General features: G+C 36.9%; 1 protein-coding gene across 1 annotated transcript; it reads left to right on the forward strand.

Moving 5' to 3' along the window:
* The first annotated feature begins 1,174 nt into the window (after positions 1-1,174).
* On the forward strand, positions 1,175-16,587 carry LOC135214802 (uncharacterized). The gene is made up of 3 exons (XM_064249172.1): positions 1,175-1,392; positions 13,854-14,668; positions 15,007-16,587. The coding sequence occupies exons 1-3, from the start codon at positions 1,370-1,372 to the stop codon at positions 15,168-15,170; spliced, it is 1,002 nt and encodes a 333-aa protein (XP_064105242.1). The 5' UTR covers positions 1,175-1,369; the 3' UTR covers positions 15,171-16,587.
* Positions 16,588-22,025: the final 5,438 nt, after the last annotated feature.

Here is a 22,025-nt window from a genome sequence, read left to right on the forward strand (position 1 = left end):
ATGATGCATACATGAGCTCACCAATAATAATTTCTTATATATATATATAATATATATATATATATATATATATATATATATATATCTATATATATATATATAGATATATATATATATTATATACATTATATATATATATATATATATATATATATATATATATATATATACATATATACATATACATATATATATACTATACATATATACATATATATATACATATATATATATATACATATATATATATACATATATACTATATATATACATATATACATACCTACATACATACATACATATATACATATACATATACATATATACATACATATATACATATATATATTATATATATATATTTATATATACATATATACATATACATATACTATATACATATATATATATCTATATACATATATATATACATATATATATATATACATATATATATACATACATATATACATTATATGCATATATATACATATATATATATATACATATATATATACATATATACATATATATAACATATATACACATATATATACATATACATATATGTATATATATATATATATATATATATACTATATACATATATTTTTCGTCATAATTTCTAATCCCGTCACAAAAGATATAAATTCTTCAGAGAATCTGGTCTTAACGTTACAAAATTCCACCAAGGAATCTACAGGCAAGAAAATGAGAAACTAAGGACTGAATTCAATACAAATGACCTGGACTAAACGGGGATTAAAATTCCATTACAATTTGTCGACGAGGAAAACTCAAAGTGTCTCGAAAACTATTTGAAAGCGAATAAAAAAAAAAAAACGCATATAAAGCGAAAACTGATAATAATGGAAGATAGACAGGGAGAGAGAAACCTAAGTGGGATGCCGGGTGGTAAGAGGGTCCTGGGTCCCCCTGCTGGGGGGGGGGGGCAGGGGGAGAGGGGTTAGAGGAAGGTAAGACGACGAGGGTAGGAGGATGTTCTGGAGGAGGTGGAGGAGTACGAGGACCCCTTGGTGGGGTGATGATGAGGGAGGGGAGGACATGGGGACTATGGGGGATGGCTAGAAGTACTGTGGGGGGGGGGGGGGGGACGAAGGGACGGACAGAGGAGTGGACAAGGGACGGACGTAAAGAGACGTCAGCACCAACAATAAAGGCAGTAATAGGAGAGGGCAGGAGAGGAGAGAACCAAGCCTTGTCTCCCTCTCTTTCTTTCTCTCTCTCCTCTCTCTCTCTCTCTCTCGCTTTCTCCCTCCCTCACTCTCTCTCTCTCTCTTTCTCTGCCTCTCCGCCGTGCATTAGTTGACCTCCTGGACGCCGACCCTCCGCGTTCGCGCGCATCGCCATGCAGCAGCAGCAGCAGCACAGGTCAGTCAAAAGCACAAGCGAAGCAGGGTCAAATAGGGGGTTGTTTTTTGAGGGGGGCGCTTTTCAATTGGCTCCAAAAAAAAGAAATGGTTATGGTGGTGGGGGTTGGGAGGAGGGAAGATGTGGCATTATTTTGATTGTCAATGCAGGAACGCCAGGGGCATTCATCGTTGACAACCTATGCACCGACGGAAAATGAAAACGAATGAGAGGGGAGACTCTGCTTCCAAGTGTTTTAATTCGCAAAAATGATATGCACCGCGCCCGACATCTCCTCTATCCCGTTAAATGCTTGTTAGTGGATGCTTGCTTCTCGATCTGGTTGCATAAGCCTCTGGCATGCACGGTACAGGGAGCAATTGCATTTCTAATCGTGGAATCGCCAATGGGCGTTAATTGAACGCCATAATTCTCCGTTGCCACGAGGGTGCGACTGCCAATTCTAATTTCTAAGACTATTTTTCCCCAAATTTCTGCGCGACACACAATTTCCATAGATTCCAAAAGTGACTTCCTCCTGATCGGGAGAATTCATTATTATTATTATTATTATTTTTTTTTATTATTATTAATATTCGGAGGACGGAAACTGCTTCATATGGAACAAGCACACCAAAGGGGCCAGTGACTTGGAATTCCAACTTCCAAAGAATATGATGTTCATTAGGAAGAAGTAAGAGGAAATAAAGTGAAATACAGAAAGAAGAGATCCCACTTATTAAAGAAGAAAAAATAAATTAATAATTCAAATAAAAATTAATTAAAATGCAAGGAAAATAGTATTAAGGGTAGCAATGCATTGCATCTTCCGAAGTTCCGATTGCACGACGTCCTCTGCAGGGAGACTGTTCCACAGACCAACGGTGTGAGGATTAAAGGACCTCTGGTATATCAAGTGAAGGACAAAATATCGTCATGACATCCGAATGAACCAAATTGAAGGCAACGTAATGGTACGCGTTTCTCTGGAAGAATCAAGACATCTTCAGATACTGACGTTATGCCAAAAGGCAGCTTAAAAACCAGCCCCTCAATAAATTTAAGAAAATTGTGTGGTAAAACTTTCTTCTTATATATATATATATATATATATATATATATATATATATATACATATAAGTCTATCACATTACCGTGATTCATATACATATATCGAACTACAAATGTCCTTTAATATCTAATTCGCTCTACCCCGCAATTAATATATTTTCATATATGTTTAACCGAGGGGGAATTTATTAAGCGATAATAGAACTGGCAATCGACAGGCGCGAACCAGCGACCTCTCAATTCCAGGACAGGCAGTGAAGACCCAGACCACCCCACCCTGGGGCTTCACCTGTCGATCGCTTAATAAAATTCCCCCCTCGGTTAAACATATATGAAAAATATATTAATTCCGAGGTAGAGCGAATTAGATATTAAAGGACATTTGCAGTTCGATATATATATATATATATATAATAATATATATATATATATATATATATATATATATATATATATAGTGTGTGTGTGTGTGTGTATCGATGATCCCAATTCGTGTATACTTTGATGTACACATACATGTACTTCTATTTTAAGAGTACAGCATTTTACTAACAAACACAATATACATATACATATATATCTATATATATATATCATTCGAGCTACAAATGTCCTTTAAATATCTAAATTCGCTTCTACCTCGGAATTGATATATTTCCATATATGTACCGAGCGGAATTTTTTAGTTGATAATATTTCGTCCCCTCATGATCGCCAACGTCACTGTCCGTCCTGATTTCGTTCTCGTCCACTGGACAGTGGTTCGATCCTATGAGGGGACGAATTATTATACAAACAAAAAAAATTCCCCTTCGGTACATATATGAAAAAATATATCAATTCCGAGGAGAGCGAATTATGATATTAAAGGACATTTGTAGCTCGAATGATTTATATATGAATCACGGAGATGTGATAATTATTGTCATATTATAATATATATATATATATAATATTATCTTAATATATTATATATATATTATATATATAATATATACCACTCATTAATTTTCGCTTTACAGTACAGTTTTTTAAACATATAACGTATTTGTGCGTATATTTTAAACATAAAATCAATGTAAATAAGTAATAAGAGTGTGCGTGTTTACTTAAAATTACAATGTAGGTAACATTACGTAAGAAAAGAATATTGCAATAAGTTTTAAGCGCACTGAGAGAGAGAGAGAGAGAGAGAGAGAGAGAGAGAGAGAGAGAGAGACAGACAGAGAGAGAGAGAGAAAGAGAGAGAGAGAGAGAGAGAGAGAGAGAGAGAGAGAGAGAGAGAGAATCATATAAATACAATGTCCTTCTCTAACCAAGATCTGTCAGAAACCAGGAATATAACAACGAAAAGTAAGACTGGATTTTAACCCTCACAGAAATATCATAGCTGCCTTCCTAAAGAAAGAATATGACGCACAACCTAGAACATGGAAGCAGTGAGAAACTTCCGTAGCTTTGAAAGGTGTGACAGGAAGAAAACATCGCAATTGCACTACGAAATAATTGTTGGGAGAGGATGGATAGAAAGATGGAAGAACACTAATATGAACGAAGGTACAGTAAAAGGAATAAAAAGGTTGCAGCAGCTAGGGGCTGAAGGGACGTTGCAAAGCACCTTTAGTAATGCCTACAGTGCACCCCTACAGAGTATCCTCGGGAAAAATGTTGAATAAAAGAAAAACAAATACTGCCACTTTGTCTTGAAGCTCCAAGACAATATCTATGAAACCTTACACTGGATGAAGTTTGAGATAGGATACTGTGTCTCACTTCAGTGAGGACAAATACACACACACACACCCATAATGTGATTAAACATTACACATATACACATACACACACTCACCTTTACTGCCAGAGAGAGAGAGAGAGAGAGAGAGAGAGAGAGAGCAGAGAGAGAGAGAGAGAGAGAGAATTTTATGACACAAACCTGTGCTTTATTTTCGGGGAGAGAGAGAGAGAGAGAGAGAGAGAGAGAGAGAGAGAGAGAGAGAGAGAGAGAGAGACGGGTATGAAACAATCGCTGGACCAACCAATCTGCCCAACGTACACCTCCACTTTGTTATGATGAGTGTCTACAGCATCTTCCGGTGTCGGACCTCTCTCTCTCTCTCTCTCTCTCTCTCTCTCTCCGGGTAGACTTAACAAGGGCATGGCATAAGGGTACTGTAAAGTCAGCCTTTTCAAATAAAAAATAAGTTCCTCGACCTCTATTTCATATATTAAACATACCTTGTTTTTTGCTATTTTTATCTTTATCGTTTAATTGTGTATCAATCTACTTTTCATGAATTTGCAGTTTTTCTCATTTTTCCTATTGCTATATAGCATATGTATCTTACTCTCAAAAAAAATTTTTTCTTTTGGCACTGACGGTATTATTATTATTATTATTTTGCTCGTTTCATATTTGTGTGGTTTAGCAACTGAACGGCTATTTTTCTTATTTCATCATTATGTGGCTTATCTACTGTACGGATTTTTTTTTTTTTTTTTTTTTTTTTGCTTCTTTCATATAAATTTGTGTGGTTTAGCAACTGGACGGTTTATTATTTTTTTGTGGCTTGTTTCGTGTAAATGTCTGTGTTTCACCAACTGGACGGCCTTCTAAGCTTATTACATATCAATGCTAGTTCACTGAATAACCATAAATCGCTAAAATATAAAAGAAATTCTTCTTTATTAAATCGCTAAAAATTAGTGATAGATAATTCGGTGCTCGAACAATGGCATCACTGAAGGGTGTTCGATTCTAATGGCGGTATACAACAAATTCTAATAGTCATGTCGTACATATTTGAACTGGCTCTCACAAATTAAACAAATGAGTTACTAAAACTCGGTTAAAAAATTATCAAGTGGAATTTCACTACTAATGAGGCTCCTCAAAAAAATGTCCTTTAGGATTATCCCTATATAAACATAATATACAATAATACAATAAATAATGCTTGTACATACATGTATATAAATATATATATAATATATATATATGTTTATATTATATATATATATTATATATATAATATACATATATATGATATATGTCTCTCTCTCTCTCTCTCTCTCTCTCTCTCTCTCTCTCTCTATATATATATATATATATATATATATATATATATATATATATATACATCATATATAATATATACACGTTCTAATATGAAATGTATTCTCCATTATTAAAAACTTAAAAAATATAAATATGTTAATAAATAACGTAGCGATACAAGTCTAGCTTACAAAACGGGGCGAGAGACACCCGTCTTGATTTTGAATACAATGCGAGAAACGGTCACGTCCCATCCGGGTATAGCGTTTCCACCCTCTCCTTGTCGGTCAATCAGACGGAATTCAGAGTTCTGCCACGTAAACGGCGGCGGTGAGATGGAAAGATGGCTCCACGTGATATCTACGTGACAACAGAGATGACAGGGAGAAAGGAAATGAAAAACGGGTGTAAAAGAATTTCGAAACAAAGAATCAGCGAAAATTGATGCAAGACATTTATATATATATATATATATATATATATATATATATATATATATATTATGTGTATATTTTATGTTTCATATACGTAGCCTATATCTACATAGAAAATAAGAAGGTGAAGGACGAAAGTTAACTATTTTTTATACAAGATGCTTCGAGTCAAAAGGAGATATATACTTTGAGAAATTAAGTTAAGTTTTTAAATTATAAATTAATATATATATATATATATATATAATATATATATATATATATATTCTTTCCGTATTTCACTTTACTTCCTCTTGCTTGTTCCCAATGAACACCATATTCTTTGGAAGCATGAATTTAAAATCAGTGGCCCATGTTGGCTTACTCCAGACGAACAGGTACCATCTACTGAATAATAATAATAATAATAATAATAATAATAATAATAATGAAAGAGCAGCTTTGTTTTGGGTATGGTTAAAAAGGGTTCGTAATCTTATCCCTAAATTCTGTGCTGGAGCTTGTAACAGACCATAGAGGCCTGGTGCAAAGAATCACAGTGAGGCTGGAGAAGTTACACGTGAGAGTTTGAGACATCTTATCACTGGAAACTTGAGGGTCATTTTGCTCTTGGGGCTACTGATTGACAATGTGTAGGTAAAAATTTTAATTATAAGATTTATAAATTTTTATTTTACATACCCACGCAGTTTATTAGTTAATGTACCTTAATTTTTTAATGTTTATTTTATAAGTTGTGTTTTTACTGTTTATTTTATGTTTTTACTGTTTATTTTATATGTTGTGTAGTTAGCTCTCATTTGTTGTTTTATATCTGGAAGAGGATTTTATGTTTTATATAAATACTGTATTACTTTGATTTTATTTATTGTAGTTGAATTTTACTAGCTTAAAATCTTCTTCTACAAGAGTTTTGCTGTTTTTTCCTCGCATATAAACTTTTCCACTGATTTTGAACACTTTTACCTCCACATATTTCCAAGTTTTATCTCTTTTTGAAGAACTTTCCATTACACAGGTAGGAGCACAACCTATACAGCGTCCTGTTTGGAATACTGCAGGCAGTGGTAACCGTTCTCTGGTACAAACAGGCCTAGAAACGTCATCTCTTGAACTTAGAAACAAAATCATACATAGAGTATATTATAAGTACATCTACAGTACTTTGTTTTTTGTTACACAATACATTTTTGCGAGAGAGAGAGAGAGAGATGAGAGAGAGAGAGAGAGAGACGAGAAGAGAGAGACGAGAGGAGGAGAGAGAGAGAGAGAGAGACCAACGACAATTACAGCCCACAGCCGAGTGAGAAAACAAAGGTAAAAGTGTTCAAAATAAGTGGAAATATAGCAAACTTGTACAGAATAACATTTTAAGCAAGTAAAATTCAACTATAATAAATAAAAACAAAATAACGCAGTATGGATACAAAACAAACCCTCTTGAAGATACTAAACAATAAATGAGAACTAATTATACATAAAATAAAAGTAAACAGTAAGAAAAATAAGATACATTAACTAATAAACAGTGTAGGTATGTAAAATACATATAAAAAAAACATATAATTAAAAAAAAAAAGATTCAGAAAAAGTTCTTATTATATTTTTACCTACACATTGTCAATCAGTGTCCCCAAGATTCAAAATTACCTCAAGTTTCCAGTGATAAGATGTCTCAAACTCTCACTTTTAACTTCACTGTGATTCTTTGCGACAAACTTCTATGGTCTGTTACAAGTTTCGGCATAGAATTTTGGGATGAGATTCCCAGCCCTATATCCATGCCCCAAAAAAAGGCTTCTCTTTCATTATTATTACATATTATTCAGTTTATGAAACCTATTCTTATAGAACAAGCCAACATGGGCCACTGATTTGAAATTCAAGCTTGCAAAGAATATGGTGTTCACTAGGAAACATGTAAGAGGAAGTAATGTGAAATACAGAAAGAAGAGATCCTGCATATTAAAAAAGAAAAAACTAATAAATAGATGAAAATGTATTAAAATGCAAGAACAGTATTCAGGTAGTAATGTATTGAAGTTCCAGTTGCACATCCTCTGGGAGGCTGTTCATTCACAGATGAAACCAGTAAATTAATGAAATCAACAGAGACCAACCCACACCAACCAACATAAAACCTTAAGGAAACCTATGAAGTCATCAGTGTTGAAATTTTACATACAGTACAGGTATTTATTTTAATGAATTACTCTGCCACTAAATAATGTGCCTCATAGATCAATATAAGGCATCTTGCAAGGCTCCAAATTGACACAAAACAAGTATCATGTCTGAATAACGAGGAAAACTATAGATAAGGCATAATAACATTCCAGACTTCAGTCCTTTGTGACTACCAAAAATGTTGCATAATGTATATGGGGCTAAAGGTCAAGAAGCAAACATGACTGACAGATTAGTTCTCAGGCACTACAACTAGAACAGTTTAAACAGCTTGAATTACAGAAGCTGAAGAGAGTGATCTGAAAACAAGGGAATAAGAAATAACAGAAGAGTGACACTAGCACAACAGCATAAAACAAAGGCTCCTTGCACTGAAATTTTTTGCATCACTTGAAGAAGTCAAATGAATATCTTTTTTAACGCTGTTCGAGAGTATTTCTATACCTACTTCCCTAAGTTATGAAATATCTATTAAATCACATCTGATGTCCCAACAGATGAACTAAGGTCCTTAATAGCTCAGGAGGCTTCCAAACTGTCAAGGTCATAGGTGAAAATGTTCACAATTGTTGTAACCTTTGGCAACTTGGCAAGAAGACACAGACCGATGATAATACTTGAGAGAGAGAGAGAGAGAGAGAGAGAGAGAGAGAGACCTTACAGACCTTACATCTTGTTCGGGTTGCCCCAGGTCCCTCAGTGTGAGGCACCTCTAATGTCTACCAGAGAGTTGCTAGTACATCTTCCGGTATATTTTGCATCTTCCAATCTTGGATGGTCTGGGATGCAGTTTAGATATTTGTCGAGCTTATTCTTAAACACATCTACGCTCACTCCTGATATATTCCTCAGATGAGCTGGCAACGCATTGAATAGACGCTGCATTATCGATGCTGGTGCGTAGTGGATTAATGTCCTGTGTGCTTTCCTTATTTTTCCTGGTATAGTTTTGGGCACTATTAATCTACCTCTGCTTGCTCTTTCTGATATTTTTAGTTCCATGATATTTTCTGCTATTCCTTCTATCTGTTTCCATGCCTGAATTATCATGTAGCGTTCTCTTCTCCTTTCTAGACTATATAATTTTAAGAATTGTAGTCTTTCCCAGTAGTCTAGGTCCTTAACTTCTTCTATTCTAGCTGTAAAGGACCTTTGTACACTCTCTATTTGTGCAATATCCTTTTGATAGTGTGGGTACCATATCATATTGCAATATTCAAGTGGACTACGAACATATGTTTTATAAAGCATAATCATGTCAGCTTTTCTTGTTTGAAGTGCCGTAACAACATTCCCATTTTTGCTTTACATTTTGCCAACAGAGTTGCTATTTGATCATTGCATAACATGTTCCTATTCATCATCACACCAAGGTCTTTAACTGCTTCCTTATTTGTGATGGTCTCATTATTAGGTCCCTTATATGCATATAGCTTTCTTTCTCTGTCTCCATAATTTATTGATTCAAATTTATCAGAGTTAAATACCATCCTATTTACCTCTGCCCAATCATATACTTTGTTAAGGTCTCTTTGTAGAGCGTTCCTATCTTCATCACAAGTAATTTCTCTACTTATTCTTGTGTCATCTGCGAAACTACTCACTACCGAATCCTTAACATTATTGTCTATGTCTTCAATCATAATAACAAACAGTATTGCAGCTAACACCGTACCTTGCGGCACACCGGATATTACCTTGGCTTCATCCGATTTCTCGTCGTTTGCAATAACTATCTGTTTTCTGTTGTGTAAAAATTCTTTTAACCATCTTCCTACTTTATCCACGATATTGTGTTTTCTAATTTTTTTCGCTAATATATTATGGTCTACTTTATCAAAAGCTTTTGCAAAGTCTAAATAAACCACATCTGTTTCATTTCCGCTTTTCATATTTTTGAATATGTTCTCACGGTGGACTAACAGTTGGGTTTGTGTACTTTTTCCGGGTACGAAACCATGTCCTTTATTAAACAAATTATTTTTTATTAAATGTTTCATAATATTTTTCTTCATTACCCTTTCATACACTTTCATAATATGTGATGTTAGACTCACAGGCCTATAATTACTTGCCTCTAGTCTTGATCCACTTTTGAAAGTAGGGGTAATATATGCTAATTTGTGCTCATCATATATCTTGCCTGTATCTACACTTTGTCTTAATAATATTGCAAGTGGCTTTGCGATAGAATGAACTACTTTCTTTAACAAAATAGCAGGAATTCCATCAGGCCCTGCAGCAGCTCCATTTTTAATTTCATTAATAGCCTGCACAATATCAGCTTCATTAATATCTATGTCAGCTAAATATTCACTATTTTCATCCCTTACTTCTATATCATTATCTTCATTATCTATTCTAGGGGTGAAGAGAGAGAGAGAGAGAGAGAGAGAGAGAGAGAGAGAGAGAGAGAGAGAGAGAGAGAGAGAGAGAGAGAGAGAGAGAGAGAGAGAGCTGATTAAGTGAATAATGGAAAAGACCTAGTACCATCAATTGACTATTGATGAAAGTTGATTAGATGACTGGTGAACACGTAGTATCTAACTTTCATGCTTGAAGTGGTGAACATTAAATTTACAGAGTAAAACCATTACAATTGGTTCCTGTTCACAACAGTCTATAGTCATGAAAATTACATAACACAATATAATGGAAAAGTTGAAAAATATGTAAGACTGAGGGTTAAATGAACTGGATAATGGCTTGTGGAGAGAATGAACTATCAGTAAATGAATGATTATGACAAAAGAGGATTCTGCAGATTACTACTGGAAAAGGCTAGCTCTAATTCTTTTTATTACAAATTCCAAAGACTACAAATGAAAACAGGTAAAAGGCGTAGGAGATAGGAAACCCTAAAGATACCAAATGAATTATGGATACAGAAAGATGTAAAGTCACTACAAAACATACAAAGCATTAAAAACAATTCTATTGGTTAAAAGGGAGCAGCAAAGCCATCAGACTAAAATCCAAATGGGATATCATGACCATTAAAACTCTTCAGATTAACTGAACAAAATGACTAGATATGAGTCTTATAAGACAAATCATTAGCAGTAAGACAAATCATTAGCAGTAAACTTTACTGAGTCCAGATCTATAATGAGAGTGGATTATGAGGTTCCACGTTTCAGAAAGGGAGCATTCAACTAAATTCCATAAACTACATGGGTAACAGTAATAACCTTTCTTTGATAGAGATTCGACAGTTTTTTGCACAACAATCCGTCACCCTGAACAGTTATGAAATCCATGACTTCAAACTGGACACAGTGGGCCCCCCTGTATTTCTGTCTGTACCATATCTACCCATTATTCTCAGGAAATTTGCCTATTCACAGTATTTTTCTATGAGAAATATCCACAAATTCCTGTTTTTTTTTTTTTTTTTTTTAGCAATTTCATTATAAAATGCACTTTTTGTGATAAAACTATTAAAAAACCAAGTATAAACATTTTTAGTGGGTTTTTCTCGAGTTTCAACTAACAAAATACTAGGACGTTTTCAGCATTTTTATAGTGGCTCCAACTATTTGCGGATTCTAACAACTATCCACAGGGGGGTCTGGTACACATCCCCCACAAATACGGGGAGACCACTGTATATGGAAAGAGTTGAGGGGTAAGCATATCAAGACCAGCTTTATTGCAATTTCATGTTTACTACACATAAAAACATGACAATTTTACACTAGTTATAGGTATGATGTTGACCTCTGATGAAAAATTAAGCCTTCTCTGTAGTACCTCAGGATACGAAATTAATCCGTTCCAAAACGGCCTTCGTAACCTGATTTTTTCTTATCTTGAACCACATTTTACATGTAAATTGTCTAATTTGTTCCAAGCCCTACAAAAACACCACAGTAAATTTTATAATAAAGCTAAATTGACCAATAAACAATTAAATACAACAATTTGGACCATTCAATACCAAACATAACCTTTATTGTAGTACGTACCTGTAAATATAGTATATTAGTGTACATGGTACAAGAAATACTTTATGTACATGTATGTACATATGTAGTAAAATGTGGAACCTAACCTTACCTTTCGAGTGAGGCGATCTCCGAAAGTGGCGACAGAGGAGGAGGACAAATGGCAGAAAACATGAACGCTTAACTTTACAAAACACATTAAAAAATAGCAGAAAACATTAACGCTAAACTTTACGAAACACATTAACAAATGGCAGAAAACATTAACACTTCTTGATTATCTCCATCTTCGTTCTCCATAGAAAGCATCCTCTTCTTTATGTGAACTTCAGCAACAATATTGGGACCAATGGCTAATAACTTAAGTAATTATGTTCACACACAACACGATAAAGTAACTTACAGTACAACGAAAGTGAAATCACTAACACGAATTTACGTTAACAAACGAAATACAGTGGACCCCCCTGTATTCGCGTTCTCCAGATTCGCGGACTCACACATTCGCGGATTTCTCTCGGGAACGTTTCCCTGCATTATTCGCGGAAAATTCACGCATTCGCGGTATTTTTCTATGATAAATATCCACAAATTCCTGGTTTTTTGATGGATTTCATCATAAAATGCACTTTTTGTGATAAAACTATTAAAAAAACCATGTAGGAAAATTTTTAGTGGGTTTTTCTTGAGTTGTAACTAACAAAATAGGCTGTTTTTAGCATTTTTATAGGGGTTCCAAACATTCGCGGATTCTAACTATTCACGGGGGGGTCTGGTACGCATCCCCCGCGAATACGGGGGGACCACTGTACATATATGTGAAGGAATGAATTCCAGTGTTTACGATAACGCTGCCACAAAAACTGGTCAAGGAACGCCTTTACATAGAGGCATGATGCTGACCAATAGGAGAGCAGGATCTTATGGAGGTGACTAGCATCGGGAACTAATGGGAGAGCGGGAGGATGGTGGTGAGTCTACTCAGTTGGCGGCGCACGAGTTTTAAAATTGTTCTCGGTGGTCCGGGCGAATCTCGGGACTTTACACTAACACCCTTTCGTAACCTGAATTATTTTCGTATGCAGAGGCCTTTTGTAACTTGAATTTTTCGTAACTTGGGACTTTCGTATGTCGAGGTTCCACTGTACTGTGTCTCTCCTGTTAATCAAATTACCCCTTTAGAGGGTGTGACCCAATTCAAGAAGTAAAATTACTTGCTACTTTTGGGTCAAATTCACAAACAAGCCAACCTTTGCCACAACATCAATTTAGAAATGGTATTTAGCAAATCATTCTGATACTCTTACACTATCAAACCCTCAATTTCTTATAAAGTTATACTGTATACCTTTCCATCGTCTTGTCACTCAAATCCTTTACGTATTTCTATTTCCTCATACCTAGATTAAAATACTCATTATCACAATACATTACATATGAAAAAACTAGGACAAGAAGAAATACTGCAGTGCCTTCTATCTTTGTACAGATAACCATTGATCCTGTACCATATGCAACACATTGTGGATGGTACTATACGTATGCTGTTTACAGCGACCTTTTTCCAGCAGCTGCACTGATTTCTCTTTTAAAATTTCTCTGTTCCCTTTGTTCCACTTAGTTGCTAACTTCTTTAATTTTTACTGGTTTCAAGTATTTGCCTCACATATAATAAAAAAAAAATTGTTATATGATTCAGTGATCTTGATAACTAGTCATACCCTTCACCTAATTCCTCTTAAGCGAAAAAATATAACTGACACTAATAATTTATAATTTATTCCACAGAACTGCCATCCTCTTCATCTACACATCCATCCTTTTAGTAACAACTAAAGCCCAAAGAAGTCACCATGATAACCACAGAATTGATGCATATGACTCATTTCATGACAAGGAATTAGAACAAAACTTAAACAGCCTTCAGCATGAACAACTGTTTCTACCTAAGAAAGATCATTTATCAAGTGTATCTTCTGAGCTCAATAAAGACAAACTGGAATGGATAACTTTGCCAAGGATGAATCCTTCACAACACAGTGACAAATTAAATAAAAACCTTCCATCAAGACAGCCTCCTTCCATCGATAAAGATCATAAACAGCCTGAACATTTTACACCAAAGAAAGATCATTCATCAAGTCTATCTCCTGAGCTCAATAAAGACAAACTGGAACGGATGACTTTTCCAAGAATAAATCCTTTAACACGACGAGACAGACCACAAAAAATGAATCACTCAAGACTGCATCACCCCACCAACAAAGACCATTCAAAGAGGATAAAACTAAGAAATACGCAATCATACAAGAGACGTGCTACAAGGGGTTATGGGGGAGTGTCTAATCAAATGGAGCAAGATTCACAGCATACATTACAACGACAACTGCACCCCATAACTCCTGATATATATCCAAGGAAGAGGAGGATTTCAAGATTCCAACTGGGGAGAAACAAAGGAGGCAACAGAGAACATGGACGTTCCCAGGGAGTTCAATCAAAGAAAAGAAGGAAACACATGAAAAATGGAAAATACCCTAAGAGCCTGCCAAAAAGCCAACACAGGTTAGACCTGGGCTCCCATCAAAGTCATGAACAAAAAGGTTTGTTATTATGATGTATTGTACAATATTCCAATCCATCCAACAAATAGTTAATATTTACACAGACCCAGTTTCTTTCTCTTGTATCCCTTATTTTCATAAAAAGATCCTTTCTTTTAGAAAACTATCTCACACTAAATTGTTCGTTAATTACAATGTATTTCAGTCCCTCTAATTAATACTTAATATTTACGCTTACACATAATCATTTTCAACTAAATTATCTATTGCAGCTTGACCATTATTAAAAATAATAACCACAATAATGATCAGTCCAACACTGTATGAATCATCCTTTACCCAAAATTAACAACCTGATTCTTTTTCTCTCCATCTAGGACAACATAGAAGTGCAAGAAGTAGCTGCACAGGAGGTAAAGTCTGGAGGAGGGGTCAGTGTCGATGTCCTTCCTTGTCAAACTGGGATGAGAAGAAATCAGAATGTGTCTGCATCTATGGAACATACAAAGATGCTAACGGTAACTGCCGATCATTCATTTAAATCCACTAAGATTTGAAGTTTGAAAGAAACCAGACAAATAAGATTGGACAACTTTTGTAAAGTACAGTCTTTCATCCTCAAGGACTGCACATCACATTCTGCATAAAAGCACTTAAATACAATTTTAGTTTATAAATGAAAAATAACAAATATCTCTCTAACCTCTCAAGATTATTAACAAAACAATAGAATTGTTTTTTTTGGAACAGGCTTCTGATGTGTAAACAGTGAGATCTAACACCCAGAACCTGACAAAACAAATTTAATCATAAATTACCTGTCCTTCTCTATTATGCAACTAGTTGCAGCATTTGTTTTGTGAACTTTGAATTGTATAAGGTACATGTGCTGTACCTAGTCTGTCTTATCTTTCTGTAATATGCATGAAAGGTAATCCTAACAAAGAAAATATATCAAAGTGGCCAAAAAAGAAATTCCACCAAAATTAAAGTATTTCTGTAACACTTAGTCACTTGACAACACAATATGTACTTGGATTTTGCTTTATGTAGTTTTAGAGAGCAAATACCCTCCAATAATGTTATCTTTGAAAACTGTTGTTGGGAGAGAAAACAGTACAAACTTAGCCCGCTAAAAATAAATATCCAAATGGACAATTACAGTACTACAAAATGTATGTTTAGAATATCTTGCAGAAGATTAATAAATTACAAGGAATTACTTCAAATTATCTACCATAAGTGTAGTTCATAATGATTACTGTGTGATCTATTGTATTGGCTCTATCTAGAGTTCTTCAAAATAAATATCTAATAACAGTCCCTTCTCACTGCAGATGAACTTAGTTGTCCAAAGATAACCGAGGAGTTCTATTTGTACCCAGAAGGTAACAAAAAGACCGGGTATTAAAAATGCACATTAAAAGGCATCACTGTAGTTATAAGTAAGAATAAGCCTTGCATATACTTACTAAAATAACAAAAAGTTAGTTACCATAAGCTCATTACTAACATTCTTCTATAAATAAACTATCAGCAAAATGAAAACCTCTTCAACTGGAATACTTCATTCACCCACAGTATATTTTCCCCAACACATACTCATATACAGTATACAGTAGTTATACACAATCCTACAAGACTAGTGAACAATATCTGATAAATATAAGTTTACCCTATAATGTTACAGTGCTACTGTAACTTCAGAGTTAAAACAGCAATGAAATACCCAGTAAGAGAAAAATACTTTCCAGTCACTGTACCTGGAAAATGAAAAGCCCACTACACTAACTTATATAAAACATGAAACTTAGCAACAAAACAACACTTTGACAAATTATTAACAGGATACTGCATGTAAATTGGATATACAATGCAGACAAGTATACTGGTCCCTTTGTTTCCTTTATTAACTGTAAAATACTGTATGGATAAAACTAAAAAATTATAAACTATGACATACTATATTTTATTTTCCTTCTCTGAAATATTGAAAATTGGATCATATAAGGAGAACAAAAAAGGAGTATGTACTTTGTGAACCTTAACTTCATGGGAGAGAGTACCCTGCAGTTGTATAATGAAGTACATACAGTATTATTATTATTACTATTATAACTATTATTAGGTATCATTATTATCATATATACTTTAACCATTTTATTAGGTATTATTATTATCATATATACTTTAACCAGACCACTGAGTTAAAATACTCAACCCTCATATGGTTAGCCATTAGAGTAACAGCAATATCTACTTCATTAAACTAGTTTCAATGGGCATGAAGTTCATTCTTTCTTGGTACATGTATGGTAAATGTATATCTCAACAGCTGGAATAAATTTGGACTAAAGTCACTATCGTACCCGGTCAGCTTAAACAAATCACACATTCATGATTTTATCATAAGACTGTTTTAAGAAAATTCATCGACTCATTAAACACCATTCTAATGCTTTGCAAATTATAATCCGTAACTGTATATTACATCAACTTTGAACAAAAGCCAAGACAAGCAACATATAAACTAACACACCATTAGTGTAGTATTCAAAACAAAAAAAGGCTAACTCATTGTTAAACACAATCAAATTATCATGGAAAAACTAGAAGTACAGGATCTTTCCTGCATTTGGAAAATTAAATTGCACTGTAGTACTCCATAAAAAAAAATATAAAATCCAAGTGGCTCAGTATGCATTTTCACCAACAATAAAAAAAATATTTTTAGACTCAAATAAAAGGATTTATTCTCACTTCATTTAAACTTAACATAGGAGAATCTGGGCAAAATGTATATCTAGGTGGTTTCCAAATTATTCAAAATTCTGTATAGAACAGTATATACATAACATGATATTGTTATAATACAATAAAATTTCATACATACTTACCTGGCAGATATATACATAGCTAAGACTCCGTCGTCCCCGACAGAAATTCAAATTTCGCGCCACTCGCTACCGGTAGGTCAGGTGATCTACCTGCCTGCCCTGGGCGGCAGGACTAGGAACCATTCCCGTTTTCTATCATATTTTCTCTCTTCCACCTGTCTCCTGCGGGGAGGCTGGGTGGGCCATTAATCGTATATATCTGCCAGGTAAGTATGTATGAAACTTTATTGTATTATAACAATATCATTTTCATACAATGAACTTACCTGTCAGATATATACATAGCTGATTGGCACCCTTTGGTGGAGGGTCAGAGACAGCTAATATGGAATAGACAGGTAAACAACATATGTTGTAGGTATAAAAGAAAAAACCTTGGTTCCTACCTGATAGGTGGTAGACTTCGTGGCTGTAGCCCGGTAGTCTGCATCACCTCAAGACTTTAGCGAGATATTAGATCTATGGCTAGAGTTCTTGTGGGTCTGTCGATGGGTATAAGAACCGCTTACTCGGCAGAGCCTAAAAGGACTTTGTCAATGGGTACTGGACCACTTCTATGACAACACACCTTGTGAAGGAGCATAACCAATCCCGACCACCTGATCCTAACCACCATGTTAGTATATAGAATTGCTCTGAGTTATCCCCGAACTCATAACAAACAACCCATAACTCGAAACGAAAAACTCATTTATACAAAAATTCTAAAAAAAAATTTTAATACTCCCCTAAAAGATATCACAAGAGTTCCTTACTGAACAACAGTGACTGGCCGCCAGTGCAGCACCGAGCCCTCTTTGTCAGCAGAAATCTAGAACATATCTAGTAGAAGGTATGTACAAATTTAAGGATTGGTGTTTGCTCCCATACCCAGTATTGTATCCGCCGATACAAAAGGTCCCAGAGAAAAACATTTCTCGTAGGTCACGCGAACGTCTTTAAGATAGTGAGATGCAAAAACTGAATTGCACCTCCAATATGTCGTGTCAATGATTTTCTTTAATGACATATTCTTCTGAAAAGAGAGAGACGTCGCCACTGCTCTAACTTCATGGGCTTTTACTCTTAAAAGCGGAAGAGTCGTCAGGACAGAACTTGTGAGCATCCGTAATGACGCTCCTAATGAAGAAAGCTAATGCGTTCTTAGACATGATTCTTGTGGGGTCCTTAATCGAACACCAAAGACTTTGTCTAGAGCCTCCCATTTGTTTCTTTCTTTGTAAGAAGAACTTCAAGGCTCTTACCGGGCAAAGAGACCTCTCTGTTTCTCTCCCTACTAGACTCGATAAGCCTTTGATCTCGAATCTCTTGGGCCAGGGATTCGATGGATTTTCATTCTTCGCTAGAAAAAGAGTTCTAAACGAGCAAAAGGCCGAGTCTTTGTTAAAGCCGACTTCATCTTCTAGGGCATGAAGTTCGCCAACTCTTTTGGCTGTCGCCAAAGATAGGAGAAACAAGCATTTTCTTGTTATATCCCTGAACGAAGCTACGTGGGGAGGCTCAAATCTGTCAGACGAAAGGAACTTGAGAACTACGTCCAGGTTCCAGCTGGGAGGAGTTAGTTCCTTCGATTTTGTCGTTTCAAACGATCTAATCAAGTCGTGCAGATCTTTATTCTCAGCAATGTCTAGGCCTCTGTTTCTAAATACTGCCGACAGCATGCTCCTGTATCCTTTGATCGTCGATACAGACAAATGAGAAACCTCTCTCAAGAACAAAAGGAAATCGGCGATTTCGGTTATAGAGGTACTGGAGGAGGACAACTTCTTAGACTTACACCACCTTCTGAATACCTCCCACTTCGACTGATAGACTCGTCTAGTGGAAGCTCTGCGGGCTCTGGCGATAGCGCTTGCAGCTTTCGCGAGGAAAACCCCCTCGCTCTGACAAGTCTTTCGATAGTCGAAAGGCAGTCAGAGCGAGAGCGGGGAGGTTTTGATGAAACCTCTCGAAGTGTGGCTGTCTGAGAAGATCCATCCTTTTTGGAAGGGATCTTGGGAAGTCTACTGTCCACTCCAGCACCTCTGCAAAACCAATCTTGTGCTGGCCAAAACGGGGCTATCAGGGTCATCCTTGTCCCGTTGGACGCTACGAACTTTCTCAACACTTGTCCCAGGATTTTGAAAGGGGGGAAAGCGTACACGTCCACATGAGACCAGTCCAGCAGGAAGGCGTCGACCACGAGAGCTCTTGGGTCTTCCACCACTGAACAAAAGACTTCCAGCCTTTTGGAAAGGAATGTGGCGAAACAGATCTACGTGAGGAGTGCCCAAAGATCCCAAAGACTCTGACACACCTCTGAATGAAGAGTCCATTCTGTGTGAAGGACCTGGCTTCTCCTGCTCAGTCTGTCCGCCCTGACGTTTCTCGTCCCTGAACAAATCTTGTCAGGAGGGAGATGTTTCTTTGTGAGGCCCAAATTAGCAGATCTCTTGCTATCTCGTAAAGCGACACTGAGTGCGTTCCTCCTTGCTTCCGAATGTAGGACAGGGCTGTAGTGTTGTCCACATTCACTTGGACCACACTGTTCGTCACAAAGGGTTCGAAGAACTTTAGCGCCAAGTGAACTGCTAGAAGTTCTTTGCAATTATGTGCCAGGACACCTGTGCTGCCTTCCAGGTGCCTGACACTTCTCTCGGTCCTAGTGTTGCTCCCCAACCCTTCTCCGATGCGTCGGAATACAACACTCGGCTTGGGTTCGGAACTTCCAGAGAAATTCCCTTGTTCTCTTTTAGAGGGGACAACCACCATTGCAGGTGTGGTTTCATCTCCATTGGAAGGAGAAAACTGTCGGAGAGAAGTCCCGTCTTCCAGTTCCAAGATCTCCTTAGGAAAAACTGAAGAGGTCGAAGATGTAGTCTTCCTAGAGGAAAGAACTGTTTCGAGCGAGGAAAGGGTGGCCTAGCAGGCTTAACCATTCCCTCGCCGAAGTCCGTTCTTTCCCTAAGAAGAGAGAGACTTTTTCCAAGCCTCTCACGATTCTCTCTTGCGAAGGAAATACTCGAAAACCCGAGAATCCATCTGAATCCCCAGATAGACCAAGTTCTGTCTGGGAATCAGCTGTGACTTCTCGAGGTTCACGAGTAGTCCCAACGCCTTTATCAGGTCTAGGGTCAAAGAAAGGTCCTCCAAACACTGTCTCTCTGTTCTGGCCCTGATGAGCCAATCGTCCAAATATAGAGAGATGTTGACGCCTTTGAGGTGAAGAAACCTCGCCACATTCCTCATCAGGTTTGTGAAGACCTGAGGAGCTGTGGACAGGCCGAAACACAAGGCCCTGAACTGAAAGATCCTTCCCCCCGTCATGAAACGGAGGTACTTCTTCGACGAAGGGTGAATCGGGACATGAAAATAGGCGTCCTGGAGATCCAGCGACACCATCCAATCTCCTTGACGTAACGCCGCAAGGACTGAGGCCGAAGTCTCCATAGAAACTTCTCCTTTCGAACGAACTTGTTCAGAGCGCTGACATCTAGAACTGGTCTCCAGCCCCCCGAGGCTTTTGCAACCAGGAAAAGCCGATTGTAAAACCCCGGAGAGTTTTGCTCTAGAACCAGTTCTATAGCTCTTTTGTCCCACATTTGATTCACCATCAGACGAAGAGTATCCCTCAGTACAGGGTCCCCTGTATCTGGCTGACAGTTCCCGCGGAATGGTCGTTAGTGGAGGACTGTCTTGGAAGGGGATAAGATATCCCTTCCTGATTATGGACATGGAAGAGGCGTCTGAGTTTATGAGTGAAACCAGGCGTCTGCAAATTCGAGAAGCCTGGCCCCCACTGGTGTTTGGAGGCTGTCTGTCTCACTTCCCTTTCTTAAAGGGACGGGAAGGAGCCTTACCTCTCCTCTCAAGACCTCTTCTCTTAGAGGTAGCTCTGGAGAGAGGCCCTTCTCGAAAGGGCTGAACCGTAGAAGTCGGTCCTTTCTTGTCAACTGAAACAAGTGGTCTCTCCTTCCTTGCAGTTTGCAGAAGATCCTGAGTCGCCTTCTCAGTCAGTGATCGAGAAATGTCCTTCACTAACTGAGAAGGAAACAGGAAGTCAGACATGGGAGCGAAAACCAGGGCTGCTCTCTGTGAGGGAGAAACCGCCTTGGTTAGGAAGGAACTAAAAATACTCCTCTTCTTAAGGAGTACTGCTCCGAAAAGAGAGGAGATTTCTCCCGATCCGTCTTGTACCGCCTTGTCAATACAAGCAAGAATACTCAGAATGACTTCGGGGTCAAGACCATCCGAGTCATGAGCTTTCTTAGACATCACCCCAAGGGACCAGTCTAGGAAATTAAACACTTCCAAAATATGGAAGAGTCCCTTGAGGAGATGATCCGTCTCCGAAATCGCCCAAGACACGCGAGCTCCATTCAAAGCGTGTCTCCTTGACGAGTCAACCAAGGTTTGAAAAGTCCGCTTCGGCTTGCCGCTGGGAGAGAAAGGCCCATGTTCTCCCCAGTTCGGTACCAGAAACCTCTCTTGCCAGAAAGTATGGCTGGAGGCATACAGAA

This window comes from Macrobrachium nipponense, chromosome 19 (genome assembly GCF_015104395.2).
Source record: "Macrobrachium nipponense isolate FS-2020 chromosome 19, ASM1510439v2, whole genome shotgun sequence".
In the NCBI taxonomy this organism is placed as follows: domain Eukaryota; kingdom Metazoa; phylum Arthropoda; class Malacostraca; order Decapoda; family Palaemonidae; genus Macrobrachium; species Macrobrachium nipponense.

Bases quoted from the DNA above. Each gene is read 5' to 3' on its own strand.
- LOC135214802 (XM_064249172.1), top strand. From the start codon at position 1,370: ATGCAGCAGCAGCAGCAGCACAG. The intron at 1,393-13,853 runs GTCAGTCAAAAG...TTTATTCCACAG, and splicing joins CAGCAGCAGCAGCAGCACAG to AACTGCCATCCTCTTCATCT. The intron at 14,669-15,006 runs GTTTGTTATTAT...CTCTCCATCTAG, and splicing joins TCAAAGTCATGAACAAAAAG to GACAACATAGAAGTGCAAGA.